The sequence below is a fragment of the Synchiropus splendidus genome, chromosome 1 (assembly GCF_027744825.2).
Source record: "Synchiropus splendidus isolate RoL2022-P1 chromosome 1, RoL_Sspl_1.0, whole genome shotgun sequence".
Taxonomy (NCBI): Eukaryota; Metazoa; Chordata; class Actinopteri; order Syngnathiformes; family Callionymidae; genus Synchiropus; species Synchiropus splendidus.
Window position 1 is genome coordinate 51,030,008 of NC_071334.1, and position 19,005 is coordinate 51,049,012.

The 19,005-nt window shown below is 40.5% G+C and overlaps 1 protein-coding gene across 3 annotated transcripts in view; it reads left to right on the forward strand.

Moving 5' to 3' along the window:
* Positions 1–19,005, forward strand: part of zranb3 (zinc finger, RAN-binding domain containing 3) — an 82,129-nt gene that overhangs the window by 31,121 nt on the left and 32,003 nt on the right. For all 3 annotated transcript variants that reach the window (XR_008413680.1, XM_053853936.1, XM_053853937.1), the window contains exons 14-15: positions 5,452–5,646; positions 14,533–14,675. Coding sequence is in view for 2 of the 3 variants with exons in the window: in XM_053853936.1 (XP_053709911.1) it covers positions 5,452–5,646; positions 14,533–14,675 (338 nt within the window). In the remaining variant the exon portion in view is untranslated. The remainder of the gene's footprint in view (positions 1–5,451; positions 5,647–14,532; positions 14,676–19,005) is intronic.

The following is a 19,005-nucleotide window of genomic DNA, read 5'->3' on the forward strand; positions in this document are numbered from 1 at the left end:
GCAGCCAGCTGTGTCGACTCACCAGACAGCAGATTTAACAACCTGGTAAATTTGTAAATGACAGACTGTGCTGAAGAATAACAACTGTATTTATGGAGATATCTCTCAAGTTGACACCACTATCCCCCGCCTGAAGAAATAGAAGGAAATAATCTGGTCATATTCTATAGGTTGACACTTAAAATTGTCTCCATCCAAGAGCGCCGATCCCTCACAATGACGGCATAGAACATCCTCGCAGGCTGTGTTGCAGGATTTGACATGTGGCAGATAATCACTGAAGCCAGACCTCGAATGCTGCTAGAGTAGGTTTACATTTAGACCAAATCAGCATGGAGTTTTTTTTTTTTCTTAATAACAAGCTTGAAAAATGTCACCAGTTGAAATGATTCATTTGATGATTGGAACACAAAGAGCCATTTGATAGAAATTGCAGGTTAGACGGACGAATGGTCAAATTGACCCCATGCTAAGTCCTGTTTCCTTAGCTACCGTTTCTATGGCTCTCGTGCTTTTCTTTTTAAGATTCTCTACGTTTCTAATCTAAGTGAACCGACAGAATTATTCTTTCTATTGTACTTGGCAAAGCAAGGACGAACGACTTGTTGTATAATTATAGAATTCAATTCGGTGACTTCCCTGTAATGTCATCTTTTTGCAACATTATTTGAATAGTTAAATGCTCAAATTCCATTCCTTGAGACAAGGTTTTAACCTGAGGAATCTTTTGAATCTTTATTCTCTTTAATTAGCATTTAGTGCAGCAACTGCACAAACTTTTTTTTTATGTTCATAATTTTATGTTTATTATAGATCAGATTTTTTAAGTTACACTTTTCCTTTGTATCATCGTCCTTAATAATCTTTGGTCTTCATTGTTAAAATAGACACGTTTTTGCTGAAGAGACTTGTGGGATGACAGTGAAGTTAAAAGTTGCCTTGAAAAAAAATGGTTTTGTCTGTTCCTCCATTCCACACTCTTGTTCATCTTTTCTTTGCTCACCTCAGATGGCCTGGACTGGTTACTGAGACATCAATAATACACATATAACAAGTCTCATTCAAGGCACAAAGCCAGTGGCTATAGGACACAGGGTTTCTGGCACACGTGAGCGAGCGTGGCGCACCGCTACGGCTTAACTGAGAGCTGCTGCGCTTTCAGATAAGTGATTTCTTTTTAAAGATGAACTCTCTCACATGATCAAACGTATTTAAATGAAGTGGAAATATCGAAACCTCCCGACAACACTTAACAAATCATGGATGGTGGCATGTTTTTCACGGAGAAATCTGGAATGACTGGAGACTAGAAGTCTACATCATGTTTAAATAACCTGATGCTAATAAAGAGTGAGGTTTGTGTGAGGATAAGTTTTTATTACCCTTTTTTGAAAAGAAAAAGAATATAAAGCACTGAATTTACCATACATTGAGCTTGTGGAGAACAAACAATGAGTATTAAGTGTAGAGTTTACTGAACCAGCATCATCTTGAACTTGAAGTTTTTCCCGCCAATATAATCATTCTTCATGTTTTTTGTGCAGGACAATTTATACTGTTGAATTAACTACTGTTACTCTGTAGGTCTTTCACTATTTCGCAAACAAACAACAAACAACATTGTGAAACAATTTTATCACGGATGTCAACTACTCACTCATGACAGCACCCGATACCTACAGCAGTGTTCCCTTGCTATGTCGCGTTTCACCTTCAGTGCATCACAGGTTTTTACAGGGCTGTCAACTACAGTAGTACTATAAGTAGTTACAGTCCGAAGTGTGACACAGTGGCAGTCCTCTGCTTCGCTAGAAATCAGCGATGGTTCTAGCTTTTTTAACAGAGCACCGCACACCACAGAGGACGTGAATTGATATGTATTTTTTTTCTGCCCCAATGAAATTGCAGTTGTTTTTTTTTCCATGATCATAGTTTTAAATGTTTTTAATTCAAGAAAATGTGCAATAATAACATTAGTAGTTTCAGAGACTGTGCTAACCTGGGGTTACATGATAGTGCTGCTTCTTCCTTCCGTTATGGTGCTCCAACTATCACGTCTGGTCCCCGCAATAAACAAGGGAACACTGTTTTTTTTTCACATTTATTAAGTTTGAAGTATTTACCCATGCTTAAATGGAATTGTCGAAACTGTGAGAGAAAAGCGATATAACATTTCTGATTAAGTAACAAAAAGAAAAAACTAAAGAGCCTCATTATTATTTAAAAAAAATAAAATAAAGTATAGTCATTCGGTGTAACCACAAATGATGCCAAACTCAAGACTGTGGTGAAGACGGAGCTGGGTGGAGCTCCTTCTCCACATCTTTGTTTTGGTATTTTCCATGCTAGTCTCTCGTCTAGAACAGGCTGCGCTGTGATCACATCAATTTCAGGACATTTTGAATCAGTTATGAATCATAGCAAATGAAAATCACATTATTTTTTTTTTTAAGCTAGACATTTTTTTTTACCTTTATGCATGAACCTTCCCGCTACCGATGCAACTTTCATGTCCAAGACTCATCATCCCCTCTACTGAGATAAATGTAATTATTTCATTATGCAAATGCTACATTGACTTACAAGATTCCAGGTGTTAAACAACACCAGCTTTCATTAATTATACCCACACACACACGCGCCCACACACAATCGCCATTGCTGTTTACTGTCAGCGATAGAGGATTGTTTTTAATTAAACTGTCATAGAATGTAACATCAGTTATATGAGTTTGACGTCTCCTGTGGGTTAGTCTGAACTCCTTAAACTCTGCTTGTTTTTCTAGCAATTTCAGATCAAATCGCTGACAGAGACTTGATGACCAACACCTGGAACTGCTTTCTCAGCGTTCCTCTGCCCGATTTTCTATCAGTTACTCCCGTTTAACAAAAGATTCTTATGTTGTGTATGCAGCATCGTGTGTGTGCCTCGATATACACATGCTTTCATCTCTGACATTGATTCACACTCGCTGGTTAAATGGTCAATCAATTTTAGGACCGCAGTCAGCCACCACATTGATAATGGGGCCCCAATGACAGCATGGAAACCAGAGGTTGACTGGTAAAGTCAAGAAAAGGTCCTGTTGGACTTCAACGTGAACATCTTTCTCGGAGGGAAAAGCTTAACACAAATTGAGCCGTCTCAGCGCGGTGGCGTTGCGCTTGTTAGTGAATGGGGGCAGTGGTGGGGCCAGGAGCCCTGAGGCTCCGGTGACATTTGAGGGAGCCATATAGATGCTGGCCTTTTGAAGAAACAAGCCACAGAGAGACGAGATCACTAATTAGCCGACTGCGTTCCTGACCCTCACAACTGAAGGCTCTTCTTACATACTTTACCTCACGTCCAACACTAAATGTATGAAGGATTAGAATGAAATTTCACTTGGAAAGTGAGACATTATTTTGTCCAGCTAGAATGCGGTTTCAAACTCTAAAAGTTGACGAACTATGAACGTCGAGAAAAACATACATTTGAAAGTGTCAATGAGCTTGTTTTGTCTGAATATATTTGCATAATGAGCTGGATTCACCGTTGCTGCATGCTAATGTAGAGGAACGTAATTTGTAATGCTGAGATACATTCAAAAATATCAAGCTTTAGAAATCAACAGCAGTTTCTTGTTGTCCATTTGGCGAATCTTCATTGTGGGGTTTGCAGTTTCATGTGGGATTTCAAAGCCAACATGTCCACTTGGGTTCCTCCGAATCCGGATCATTCTTCAAATGTGTTCTTGTTGAAGAAGCAAGATTGTTGTGCACCCCACTCTGTTTCTAAGGCAGATTACTATGATCGAAGAGTAAAGAAAGTCCTTCTTTCACCGAAGGACTGTTCCTTCCCCTTCCGGTTGTATACCAAATCTGCTGCAGGTTTCAGAGGAGGACAGTTCGGTTTGTTATCACGTCACGATAACAAATTTTGTCGGTCAATTTATTGTCGGACAGATTATTGCACATAAACAATATTTTTAGACAGAATTAACCTCTAATATGATGGTAAAGTGTCAATAATTACACACAGAGATGCGTCTAAGGCGGATGCAGAGTGGACCCTCCTGTCAGCGAATGGAGATCAGCTCCAGCGGCAGTAGGCGACGTGGGTATCAAACAAGCAAACATGCAGTCAAAGCCAGCAAAAATGATCAAGTTCATTTTTATTATTGTTCAGTTAATTTACCTATTGATTATGTGATAATTATATTTATATTATATTTAAGTAATATGATTAAATAAACAATTAAATAAAGCATGAAGTTTATGTGTCCTTTTATACTACCACTCACAAATGGAAGAGTCTCAATGAATGCAAGGTGAAGGCAAAGGAAGGCTGTCGTGATGAAGAATAGAAGCACAGTTCATCTCAATACAGTGAAGTCATATTAAAAAAAGTTTATATTACTTTGAAAGATGAAGAGAGTGCAACAAATTGTAATTATTATTCATGTTAAACACAATAAAGGCAATATCAGCCATGAGATAAATAATGCAATTATCTTCTGTAAGTGTTAAAGAAATCATGATGCTTTTACTCCAATGAAAAGCAGACAAAAAGCAGACCATTTCTTTGAAATGTGATTATTATTTTTTTGGCATTACTGTTAGTTTTGTATGACATTCTGAAATCATTAAAAAAAAATAATTGGAGAGAGTATGAAGTGATGAATATTGTAATTTTTACAAGCGTTATTCAAAATAGTTGTAATTCAAGGTGAGACTTGAGACTGTTGATGTTACTTAACTGTTCTCTTGATACTGTCTGGGTCCTGCAGCCTCAGAATCAGTGTTGGCATAATTCTGGAATCCATTAACATTTTTTGAGGCTTAGATTTCTGCCTGACCTTTTTTAATTCTGACTAACATAACTGCACTTTGTATGGATAAAATGTCCCATAAAAGTCCCTAATGAAACTGCAGTTTTAATAAGACACAAAGAATTTATTTATTTATTTTTGGACAAGGTTTTAGAGAGAAATAAACGTGTGGCATTTACGCCTTTATTGTCAGCTGGATACTGTTCATTGTGTCGGGATGCAACTCTCTGCACAGATGTGATAAATTACTGACAATTATTTTGCTGTGGTTTGATTGCATGTGAGGCAGACAAGCAGTTTATTTTGAGACATGGCCAACTACTTTTTTATGGTGTAATAACAATAAAAGGCACATTAAACAGTCTTTGTTATCATCACTTCATTGATTATGTATATTCAAATATCCCTGGAAAGATTCCTCTTGTCTGCTCGCGCTGTATTTATTCATTTGGGATTTTGAAAGTTTGTCAGAGGTATGATAAATAATGTCACTAATGAGCCATTTTGAGTTTCCCCTTTTATGTTGGCTGTTGCTATTTTTTCCACACTCTTGTTTCGATACCTTGCTCACTCTGACTCCAGAGTCTGTTCAGACTTACTTTAGCCAAGTCAATAAGCTTGATCTGTGAACTCTCTGCAGATTCATCTTCGACCCAGGTAGATCCGACGCCCATCGTCTCGTCCGGCTCAGATAATGAGCTGCAGCTGAGCTGTGGAGAGGACCAGACTTCTAAATCCTCCCAAGATGAGCAGGTCGAGGCTGAGAACGTCGAGGAGGTGCCTGTGGAAGACAAACTGATAGTCGCAGCGGAAGAGGACAAGCGGCTGCTGAAAGGTAAACAATCGAGGACAGGAAGACGATGTCACTGTCGCTGGTGGCGGCAGCTGCTTCCCACCTCGCCATACTCATGGTAATCCCACCTGCAATCTCTGCTCTTCATATCCAGGGATATTGGTTGCTGGCATATTGTCATCTGCACATAGAAATCGTTATTATATGCTCAAAACAATATGAGGCTAAAATGTATTCCATAGTGCTATGCTACCTGCAATCTCTTTTTTAATCAATTTGATTGACGTTGGAGAATCAGAATTTATGGTACAATTAAATGTAGTAAGATTTAACAATCATGTCTCAATACAGGGTGAGTTTCAGTGTTTATTTTTATTCATTAAATTCTAGTTAGATGTTCAGCCATTATAGCTGCTGAACTATACCGCTATTACCTTTGTTGGCCATCACTCAAACACAGAATCATTGACATAACAGTTAGTTTTCTGAAAGGTGACCTAGCTTGTTGATCTGTTCTTCAGTTTCGCCAGTTATTGTATGGCTACGAGATGCTATTTCACTGGTTGGCAGTGTTTACAGTGTGGGGAATGGAGATTAGATTAAATATCCTTTTTTGTCCCACAGTGGGGAAATTCAACGTGTCACAGCAGAACAGATGGTGACAACAAAGACACCTAAAACATTAAAGATATTCAGATACACAACAAACATCAAAGATATTCACAAAGCATCAGCATACATGAAAACACAAAGCTACAAAAAATATAAACATTGAAGATGTAAGCTATGAAACAACACAAGATAAATAAATTAATAAATACTCATAACGTCGAAACAAATATGATGACAAAAAATAAATAATAACTGTGTCCGGGAAAAATGTACAATGACTCGCATCAACGTTTACGATTATACAAGCTGACAGAGCTGGGCAGAAAGGTGCGGCAACATCACTCCTTGGTGCATCAACGGTGGAGCAGTCTGTCACTGAATGTGCTGCAACACGCATGTGTACATTGGAACAAGCCTCATTTTGGCTCGTAGCACACACATTTTTCCTCATTGAATACATTACAAGGAAAGCAAATGTTCTTATTCATAGCGCCGTGCCGGTGCTTGAATCATGCTGACATGTCATTGCTGTGTCTGTCTTTTTTTTTCTTTTTCTTTTTTTTTGCTTCAAACATGTTCTTGTCAGCTGGAAGTGTTCATTTGGACTGTTAGCAGACCTTATATTTCTTCAAATTGTGCCCAGTGCACAGCCGCTCAGCACTCTTGAGTTTGATAGTGAGTGTGCGGTAGAAATGGGATTTGACCTCTGACATTTTCTGGAGACCTTTACCCATTTGCCAGCTAAGAATTATTTTTGTATTTTTGTAGTGGCTTTTATTCCTCGGTTCCATGAAGGTTACAGACCAAGTGTTCAATAATGTCAAAGAGAGAGTGAAACAGGGCTATTTCCAAACCCTAACAGTGGAGGTGAGGTACTGCTGTGCTGACCGTGGTCAGATCCTCAATGCTCGGGATGTCGTAGGGCTGTTGTTGTTGATTTGCTTGTGGACATGTGGTGGGTGTCTGAGGAGGTGTCTCTGGATGGGCAGACCTGGGTGGAGGTTACTTTAGAGAACTACACTCTCTTTACACAAACAACCAGCTCAGAATCTTGAAAGCATCATGGTAGTACTGAACATACTTTGAAGAAATAAAGAAGGAATTTGAATCCTGTCGGCTGTACTACAGCACTGGACCCATTAGTATAGTCCATTTGGTCCCTTGCAGTTTTTAGTTTCCTACAAAAAAAAAACAAATGGTGCATTCTATAGCTTCCACAAGGGTGATAGTTTCATGTGAAGCTTTCAAACTAGCCACCTCAAACGCACCTATACTGAATCTATGATCATTCTAACCCAATCTGTCGAATTATGCTTTAAAATGTATTTTTCTGATCTCACAACATGTATTCTGATCATGTAAATGTATCATGTATCACAGTTCAAAGCAAACATAGTTGATCATTTATGACACAAAACTCAAATCAAACAGACACTTTTTAATACGAACTTTAACAATGTGACATGAAAAAGGCTTGTCGCTGACATTCGCCTCTCTTTTGATGTGCGGCCGTCTGTGAGTCACACAGGGGCAGGGGCAAACAAATTCTCAATTACCCAGTCTCTAATACAGCAAATAAAGACCTGTGTTCAAGTGCCTGTGTCTCAAAGGGATATGTAAACAATAAATTACTCTAATTACAAGGAACTAATTACGCTGCTTGTAATATGAGGAGCTCTTAAAATAATTGCCAGTCCAGCAGAGTCTAAGAAAAGCCCCTGACCTGTGGGCTACCTCACCGAGACACGTTGGGTCAGAGTTATCGAAGGATGTAATTGAGCTGCGGTTGGCTCGGCCAGTTTCTTTACTTAACATAGGAAGGAATATCACACACACTATTTAGGTTTTAACAAGAAAGCCATCAACCCCTATTACCCTCTGACACCCAGAGAACAGTGTGTAACCACTTTACAGCTTCTGTTCAGACACACAGACTCTGACACCTATTAGTGCCCACAGAATGTTGAGTGGTTAACTTCAGCACTTTCGAGTTACCTGTGCCCCCCCAAGTGGCCAAGAAACAGATCCTGCTGCACCGTTCGCTTTTGTTCCGTACACTTTCAAACCCGGAAATGTGTTCTATTTTTAAATGTTCCCTTCCAAATCCGGGTCTCCATGTTCGGTATTGAAAAGACACGTTCGAGTCAACTAAAACTTCTGCCATAAAAAAAAATGTCCATCTGGTGTACTGGGTTCTTGTGTCTTAGTCTTGTGAGGTACGCCATTTTAAACCTACAAAATTATCTATATTAATTGAGCAGGATGAAGCAAAGTTTTTTTTTTTTGTATCTATTCTTTTTTAGGTCTGTTTTATGCATTCAATATCAGCAGTAGCGGTGGACAACAGTAAGCTAGCAATACAGTCTGCATCGGAGGGTCTCTTTCAGTCTTAGATTCGTTTTTATTTTAAAATTTACATCAATGGTGCAACTGTTTTGAGTAAACGCTTTTCTTCTGACATCCCTAGCCTTCATTGGTCTTGTACCCAACCAGAGAGATTTCCAAGGTGGTTCTGTTACAATGTGGTGGTGCCGTTACCTTGGATCATACCTAGTGCTTAGATCTCCTATTTTGTAGAAAGATATCAACGTTGTTGTCCTGGATTGCGTGATAGTAACCCAACAAATAGATTCATAGAAGTTTCACATTATGTTAACATTGTTCCAGCGACAGGCTCTTAGAATCCAATACTTGCAGCTGCTAATTCACTCTGGTTTGGGCTCTGTATAAGTTTGTTAGAAACATCACTATTAGCTTTGCAGATAGTGTCAGTAGGGGTTGGATGAGTGAGTTTTCAGAAGAACTGCCACCATTCTTTAAATCCCATCAGCTGCAGAAGTCAAAACGGTATGCGATACTGCACATATTTGTTTTTTCATTCTTCTCCACCACTTTACTTGCACTCTTGTTTTACTAACCGTGACATTCTCTTTAGAGCTGTCCCATCACCTCCAGTCATAAAACTGCATTGCCATCACATTTACACCGTAGCATTGCCCCTGCTCACTATTTGACGTTAATATTGCGCCTGCTTGAGGGGTTTATGGCGCTAAACTAAACACTGCAAAAGTACCACAATGCATACTGGACCGTTCGCTGTTGAGAAATATGCCAGTTGATTTCCAGCATAACATGTTAGCGGCCGTTTGGTTAGTTAATTACCTTCGACCTGTTTGCAGCAGCCGGGCTTTAATTCCAAACACAGCAGATGTCTAATAAAAGTGACCTATGGGGTCAGCAGAAGCATTTAATGATTTTCCACTACCTGTGCGTGGTTTTAGGAGGCAAAGCGCAGATCTGCTGAACGCCGCCTCCTTTTGATTGCTCTGAGATTACTTTCCTCAGAGCACAGACAAGCAATCGCTCCTGTCTCTCTTACTCCTGTCCGTCACTCCGTCCATCTGCATGTCTTCAAATATTTCAACTCTTTTATTGCTCCAATCTCTCCCCTGTTCAAACTGAGGATTTCTCCCCCCCCCACACTTTTTGTTTCAGTTCTGCAGATAAGATGACTCAGTCCAATTAGGCGTTGTTTTCTATCCCCTGCTGTAAAATAACAGATAAATCCCCCGAGGTGATTTGAAGCCACTGTTCATACTGTGTAAGTGACAGTCTAATAAGACGGCTTTGTAAGATGAATTGCCCCCATCGTATAAATGGCCCACTTAATGCAGCTGGCGCGATCTGCCACAGCAGAGAGAAGAGGAAGGGATGAGAAAATGTCTAAACCCGCTTACAGCAAGTACAAGATGCACGCTGAAGGGATGCTGTGTTCCACCACACACGTGGACTTGTAGATGGACTCATAAATGGGCTTTTGCGAAATGCCTGTATCCGCCAGGTTGAACTGGTCTTTTCGCTAAATGGTCCAATCCAGCGGAGAGCAGTTCAAAACAGAATTGTATCACGGATTCAACAATTGCGTATTTAAGGTAGATCAAACTGATCGATATTGGGGGGCTGGCAACAAAGGTCAAGGTGTGAAACTCGGCTGGAAAGTGGTACCGCAATTGTCGCTAAGAGCAGTCCTGGCTAGAAAAATGTCTTGGACATTATAAACAGACAGACAACTCATTAATCCCTTTTGGAGGTTCCCCGGGGGAAGTTAAACAGATTACGGCCCAAAAAAATAAAACAAATAAAATCCTTTTAATGGTGAAAGGTAAGAAATTAAATGTCCCCTTCATCATAAGCTTATGTGTTCAAGGGCAACGCCTCAGCACTGTTGTCTGGATGTGGCACCCATGAATGTCTACGGAATGTACCTGTTACCGTGGACAGGCTGCCCTTCTTCTTGCTGGGTTGCAGCCCTACAACCGGTCCTCACTCCCATGGCACTGTCACATTCACTTGGGAAAGTTGACTTTTGCCTCCTATACTGATGCCAAAGGTAGCCTTCAACATTACATGTTGATGTTTCAACAGAGGAAGACAACCATGGAGGTCAGTGGATGTGATACAGGAGGACATGGAGAAAATAGGTGAGAGCAGGGAGGCTGAAGAAGATACTGGAGGTCAAGGTGGAGGAGGCTGACCCCAGACAGGAAATGCCCAAGTCCAAAAAGAAGTTGCCTTTAATTGCTAACTCTCATGATACATTCATCACGTCAAATTCAGAGGAGGCATAAACACAATGTGTTTTCAGGGCTCTGAACTAAAGTAGCATGTTCTTCTGCAGCTGGAGCTCTGTGATTTATGGGCCAAAGCTTTTTTGCTGAACCCTAAAGCGTCATTTGTTATCAGGTGTTGACACTTTTTTACCTTCATTAAAACAGGGCTCCTGTGGTTTGAATAATCAGCCGGGCTGTAATTAATTGTCTGGATCGTCCTATTATATTTTTACATATATAGCAGCCTCTACGGTGGTTGTAGGTGCTCTAGTTTATGAGGGAGTTCTATAAATGCCAAACATTACTTCCTTAACCGTGATATTCACAGTGGAGAACAACCTTATTTATTTCAATTAATGCAATGTGAATCACTTTGATCGAGGTAATAAACAAACTTAGGGTGCTATTGCACAACAAATTCCAGTGTGAAGTTCTCTCAACAAAGGTAAATTGAAACCGAATAGTCCTTTTTATTAAATATATAAATGACAACACATGCTCTGCTATTGTTAGCGTGAAATACGTAACGTTTGCGACAATCCATCACTAAAGTCAAATAACGTCAGATCATCATGCATCACCATTTTCCAGTCCCTCCAGGAGATGGCAATCGCAACTGTTAATGCAATTCCAACCAATCCCCTGCGAGTTCTTAGACGCACAGCAATTTTGTCCAATCATCGTGACTTTCCCGCAAGTTCCACCAATCACTTTTGTGTTTTTCGCTCACCCCTCTCTGCGGCATCATATTCCCTCCCTCACTGTTGAGATGAAGACATGTGCGGCACTAAACGCTCACATTTGAATCCACTGATAAATGATCAAATTTCCCATATTCCCAGAAAAAGAGATACAGTCACAGTTGGTATAAAATACACTCATATCATTAGGTTTGAGAGTATACAGTATTTTCTTTAAATACATAAATTCATATTGCCATGCTCTTCAATTGATGCCATGCTCACACAGTTGCTGTTCTTAGCTCAAACAATTATATATGTGGCAATATTTGTCAGGTAAAGCCTTCCGGCCTCATGTATTAGCTGGTGTTTTCCCTCATATGGACTAACCGCCATTTCTTTCTATCCATCCCTTTCTCGCTCTCCCACACACATACCGACATAAGAGGCTGACAACTGGTCACACGAAGTGATTTAAGGCGAGTATTATCAGAGTGTGATAGGTCATTGTCTAAATGAAGCGTGGTCGAGCAGCGGCGGTCTCATTTCCACCGTCTGACCTTTTCTTGCTCGATGCTGCCAGGATGAGCAAGCTACATGGCTGACATTAATGACCTGCTCCCTCTCTTCCTGCACTCCTCCCATCTGTGACTGTCATTTTATCTCTTCTTCTTTTCTTGCTATGCTTCCATCCTGTTGTTCTGCAAATTCCTGTGTGAACCTGTGAAAAATAAATTGGCAGAATTCTGCTGGTGACATGTTGCTGTACAGCAATACCACTGAGTTGATTTTGCTGAGATACTCAGGATTTATGATGCTTTAAAAAGACCAAACTGGATGCCCCTTTTTTAAAGGCCTTCTGGATTTCAAGAACTTCTGTTTAGGCTTGTTCTGTAGTAGCTGCTCGCACACATCAGAAGCCCGGTGTTATTGTATTAGCCTATATATTAGTATTAGGATGGTAATAACGATGCAGGGGGAAAAAAAAGTTCTGACAGTAACATTTTGTGGTCATAATTGTTTTAGGGATTGAGAGCCTGCGTTATCACAGACCAATGACCAGATGCAGCAGAAGAGAGAGGCAGTGGGAGCTGGATTAAATAACCAATATCCTACTACAGTGGTACCTCGGTTTTCGAACGTCCCGGACTTCAAACAAATCGGAGTTTTTTTTGCTTCGGATTTCAAGTGAAAATTCAGAACTCAAACGCCCCCGAAAAAAGCCGGAAAAACATAACGTGCGCGGACCGATCAGCTGACCCACGACCCGCTTTGTTATTGTGTATAACACAGCCTCTGTATGCAGACGTGTCCCGTTAGCTACATTTACTGACTGTTTTTTCTTCATATTGAGGCATAAAACCTTTCCTGTCTCCACACTGGACCGTGGTGGAGTGTCACAGGGGAGGTGCTCTCGACACCTCCAAGACTGGAGTGCACTCCAGGGTTTGATATCCTGTTGTGGGCTGGAGCTGGGACAGGGATGAGGCGAGTCTGGGACAGAGCTTTACTTGGTTTATGACTTTGTCACAGCCAAACTGCACAGAAGCGCACATTCAGAGCTGGACACGCACCGGGCACCTCTTCACTTCTGGAGACACGTCACTCACTCTGCAACCCCTCCCACATGCAGTGGCCACACACATAGACGAACTGTGCACCTGCAGCAGACACTCTACATTCACTCCTACAAAAGCCTATTTTAAGGCTTGGAACGCATTATTTCTTTTTCCATTCATTGTAATGGGAAAAATCAATTCAGATTTCGAAAAAATCGCTTCTCGAGCTGCCTTCTGGAACGGATTGTGGTTGAGAACCGAGGGACCACTGTACTTTCCCTGCAGTTTTACAGCCTAGGACGACCATCCATCGTGTAGTTGGTGTTATTCCAGTGTCTACAATCCTGCAGAGCTATTCTGAGCAGTGGTTTGCAGAGAGCACCAACATGTTAGGACATGGCTGCCACTTCTCTCATAACCAATTTAAAACTCTAAGGCCAGGGTCATCAGTCTTTTACTAACCGCAAGTTTCTCCAAGGGCATTGTGTGACCCGAAGCTGCCATCAGTGCAATGGATGCTATATGGTATTGCTCTCAAATACTTGTCTCATTGCTGAGTTTTCACAATAATTACCTATGGTGTAACTAAAACGGAATCACAAAATAAAACATAAGTTGGTTGTTACATGAAAATAATTATTATTGTTATCATTTTGACGGTCCGTGAGCTACTCCCTTCTTGGGAGTTGGCGCAAACGGAGTTAATAATTCCAGTTCAGAACATTGCCCGGTTTGTTTCATGAGTCAGTCTCCATGCTGGAGGCCATTCTCAAAACTAGTTTAGAAGTGATCCTCTTGCATTTTAAGCCTGGTGCACCACTGACCTTTCTACGGCGCAGACGGCACCGCTGCACCCATGGCTTATAGACTACTGTAGCTTATGTATGAACAAGATCTCTTTTCCTTCTAAAATTCAGGGGGTGGGGTTAATCTTCCTGTGTACTCTATAGTCCATAATTTACGGTACACACATTAGAAAATATAGCAGAAAGATTTAAGTCTGCAGACTTTGTTCTTCCGATATTTGCATTTGAAAAGGAACCATTACTTGTACAAAAGTGAAGTACTTTCATTGTGTAATATTGTTTTTACATCAAAACCACATGTGGTAACTTAACTTGACTTTCTGCCATTGAACATCTTCATCCAAAACTTCCCTGTGAGTTCAGTTGTGATGGAAATGTCAGAGATAATGAGACAGATATTAATTCCAAGTGTTTGGACACACAAATACAAAGCAGTGTTCATTCTTTGCTCATGTTTACATATTCAAACAATCTTTCAAATGTCATATCATAATAATGTGTTGGGTGGAATCAATCTCCCAACGCTGCTGGAGCTTCTAGTGCCTCTGCCAGTCGTCTTGTAAGCAGATGAGCAAACACCAATAAAGCCGCGAGCTCCAATAATGAGCCGATATTATGAACTTGCAGAGATATTAGTCAGCCTCTTCTTCTCTCCCAACAGACCCAAAAACTGCTGTAAATTCGCCTTCTGCTGTCGATGCAAATGACGACGATAGCGATGGTGCGAGTGCTGGATACCCCATGTACCCGGGCCTGAAGTTCTGCGCCAGCCAGCACACGGACAGGATTTATCTCTACTCCAAGGTACAAAGCTGCATTTTTGTTGGTTCATTGGGAGGCCAGGGGTGTATTGATTTCAAAAAAGTTTTTGTAAAGAAAGAAAATCTGTTATTCTATCTTCAGTAGCCTGCGCAATTGAGTTACTATCAAATTGTGTTACCAAAGTTCTGAAGAAAATGCTGGGACCTTAACGATCCAATTCCTCCTAACTTGCTACATTTCTTGCCCAAATTCCCAGTTCTTAGTTATCTGTGAGGTCGGAAAAGGTTTCTCATGTGTTTTATTTATCCACGTGGTTGCATGATCTTTGAAATGCCTTCAAGGTGTTTGCTTTACTCAATTTCATCCATTAGTCTGGACTGAAGTCTTCAAAAACAACTGAAGAATGGTTGAATTATTTATACTGACAACTTAGTCCACCAAGCAGATCATGACTTTTTTTGTGTAGATCGGAAGGTGGCTTGTTTCCGGTTGTTGTACACTAATTTAGCGTTTTGATTCATCAGAATGAACTTTGATATAAGATGATTTCATACGACATATTAATGTATTGTTTTAGAGGCGTGTCGGTGACAATATTAGACATACAGTATGTGTTAACTCATGAGCTCTGTTATATAATGTACAGAGCTTCTGTGAACATTGCTCTGCATCTCTTTGGTAGTTTAACTGATGTTTACTTTCTTTACCAGTTTGCCAGTGTGTCGGCAGGATGGAAGATGCAGTGCTAAGGTCACAGCCATCACAGTGTTCAACAGCTTACCTTGATTTTCCAATGTAATTAGTCCAACAAACTTCATGTGTAACCTGTTCTTACTCCTCACCATTTCCATGTCCAACTGGAAGAAATCATAATTAACTCTTAATTCCGTGTCTGAGATCTTAATCTCCCCTCGAGAGCCAAACTTTTCAACGTACAGCTGAAAATAGAGTCATGGCATTTGTTCGCACGTTGCCAATTAGCAAACGGCACAAAAGACGGAAACCGTCTTTGAAAACATTGCAGGAGTCAAAGTTGAGCCGCGAGATGTTGTCTGAAGTAATGATGATTGAAACAGTCGCCTATTATTCTGTTTGCGATCCGTGTGGCAGCGGAAACCTGCTTTAATGAGCACCGAATAGGGAGGGCAGGTTAGCAAAGGAAATTACTTCAATTGATTTAACTTTTGATGTTGAGTACTCTTTCACGCCTCTACATGACTTGAGAATGAGCCAGTTTGAGGGCTTTTTTTTACATTGATTTTGGCTGTGGAAAGTAAATCTCTTCAAATCCAGACGCGTTCCTTGTCTTAATACAAACAAACGGTTTTATAATAACAGAGGGATTACTAAAATGGTTTCACAAGGATACTCCCATCCTAGAGTGTTTCCCATTAATGCACATAACCTACGTGCTTAAGGAAACAGACAGGTGCAGCTAGCTATCAACACAGACAGGAGTCTCACAAATTAAGTAAGTGTCGTGGAATAATCCAATTTCCAAACTTAAACCAACAACAGCGAGATTCTGGTCTGTGTAAATTAGGGATGCGCCGATACCAGTTTTAGTAGTAGTACAAGTAGTTGCATTAAGTACTCACAGATACCGAGTTGCTACACTATTACAAATTAAGATACAAGTAACTTACGACTTACGACCTGGATCGGTTCCGACCAACCGGTCGTAGGTCGGATTGGACGTAAATCGAATGCCATTCAAAATGGCCGATGCAAGGGTTATAGGTACTACTGTAGTGGTACATCGCTCTGTGAGAGTGAGATGCTGGGTTACTGTGCCGCCGTAACTGACGTACGCGATGCCAGGCTGCTACATGCTGCGGTGCCAGACATTGAATAAAAAAATAATACCATAGAATAGAACCATCTGCTGGCCATGGTCGTAAGTACAGGTGTTCGTAAGTCGAGCAGGTCGTAAGTCAGATGTTACTTGTACTTTTAATTTTTTTTTGTCTGTTATTTGAACAACTGTCCTCAGCATGATTTTCTTGTACATGGGTGATGGTCACAAGTTTTACTGCAGTACAAACACAAATTTAACGAACTTGTCGTAAAGTGACATTCAAATATTGCGTGCTGCCGTAAAGTGGTATGATATCGGGCTTGAGTACGAGTACTCAAGTCTGATATTGAGCCAGTACACATTACCGATATCGTTGCATCCTTATTGTAAACAATTTTTAGTCATGAAAGTCAGATGAAGGCTAAGCTTTGTTTTCATGCAGTCATTTCCATCGGGCTATCAACTGACATCCAACAACATATTACTGCTTAACGGCCATGTATGCCGAACGTTCTGTACAAATCTGGAGACGACCAGAGTCTTCTGTCCATGCTCTGTGTTCATTTCCTCTGTATTTCTTCACATTTTCACAAAGCTTACAGATACAGACCAAAGCAGCAGTACCACCAGAAACCGTGGAGGGCAGTGTTGCTGCTACTACTTGTTATGTAGCACTACTGAGACATGAAGAAGACATCACCATGGCAGAAATTGTCTGTCCTTCAGATGCAATATATTTAACGGCTTCACCGACCACCGCCTCTAACAATGCTGCCTCTGTTTCCTCTTTTGTGCAAGAGCTACAGTATATTATCAGTACGTCTTCTACACTCCCCATATTTGTTTGGGAGTTTGTCGTTGTAATAAACTTTGGACTATGGGCTGCTCCCCCGGTGGACATATACGTGAACTGCAATACCAACGTAAAGAACACATGGAAGTATGTGATCAGTGATGGTAACTTTCTTTGAAATCAGGGGTTATAAAAGGCAACTGACATTCAGTCTCCTAGAATCAACAAGAATTAACTAATTATCATACACATTTTGTACTGCATTATGTGATTCCTCCCCAGAAATGATGGTTCTTATTACAATATATTGCTTACAAAACTTACAGTATTGCAATACATTGCTATGTGTTGTATCACTACTTCTGCGTTGGGATTTGTATCGTATTGCAAGATACCTGCCAATACGCATCACTAACTAATATATTTATACAAAAATTATGATTTATGATTTTTTTTTATGAAACAGTTTCAAGGCAGACTGCACTATGTGAAACACGTGATGGGAAGAAAACTATTTTACTGTTATAGCTATGATTGTGATTGTGATTTTTTTTTTTTTTTTTTTTACCGATATCACCCGTCCCTACTGGAGAGTTATCACTAGTACCAGTACCAGTTCTAGTTCTAAAACTTGTGCGACATATACACAAGGTAGTCATTGTTTTAATCGAAAATAGCACTGTATATTGATTTTAACCTTTTACAGTTTCTTCTGTCTCTTGCAACTCCTCTAAAATAATAGGAGAGCAATTTTAAGTCGCTGGAGTACAGGTTTAATATTGTGCTGTCTCCAGTTATGAAATAATGGAACGCTTTGCTGCCGTGTCGTGTTAAAACATTGATGAACAACATGAACAATGGCTGCTGCCGGGCACTGAGGGAGTGGGTGTTATATCAGTCATACGTTTGCAGATAATGAGCCTGGTTTATTTTTCAAAGAGGCACGGCAACACAGGCTCTGAGCTGCGAAAGCTTTTGTCTTCAACCAATGGTGGTTGGGTTTTAAACAAACTGCAGACACCTTCCCAAAGGGCTTGTGCTAAGACTTCACTCACATAATCAAGTTAAATGTTCTCTGAGCTGCATTTGTCGCTGCGATATCTCAAGCTTTCTACAAATGAGACTGAACTTCATCTTAACCCTGGTCTTATAATGATTGCACTCCTGTGAATTCCTGCCTTTCATCTTGAAGCCATCTTGCCAACAAACCCGTATTGATCTGATCCTCACGCTTAACTTCCTTTTGTTTCATTCATGAGGAAATGGATTCTTTCCTCACCATCTTAGGTGAGAGGGGTGAGAGCTTTTCGTTGTAAAGACCTAAGCTGGGACCTGAATCATCAATGGAATGGAACCCAATAGGCAAGTGTCGCCTATGTCTTCCCGAGACAATAAGCTGCAGAGATAACTGTCCCCCGCTGTCGTTTCAATGATAAACTGGAGGAATACTGGCTGGAATGCAGTCACATCAGGATAATCCTGGCCAAGGCTAAGAATTTACAACAGGTGCTGCTCTGTGCTCTGTTAAAGGATTTATAACCCAAGTGTGTTTAGAAGAGAGGAGTGTCTCCGATATTTAATGTTTGTTTTGTGCAGAAGCATCTGCTATTTCAGACAAAGTCTTTCTGCTTTCTGATGTTGTTTTGTGAAGCTGGAGGAAGAGCAGGTTTTTGCACTTGTCCTTTCATGTATCCATTCATCTCATGTTTATCTTGGATCAGGTTACAACAGTCAAAGCAAAAAGGCACTAGCCCTTTTGAGCTGCCCCTACACTGGTGAAC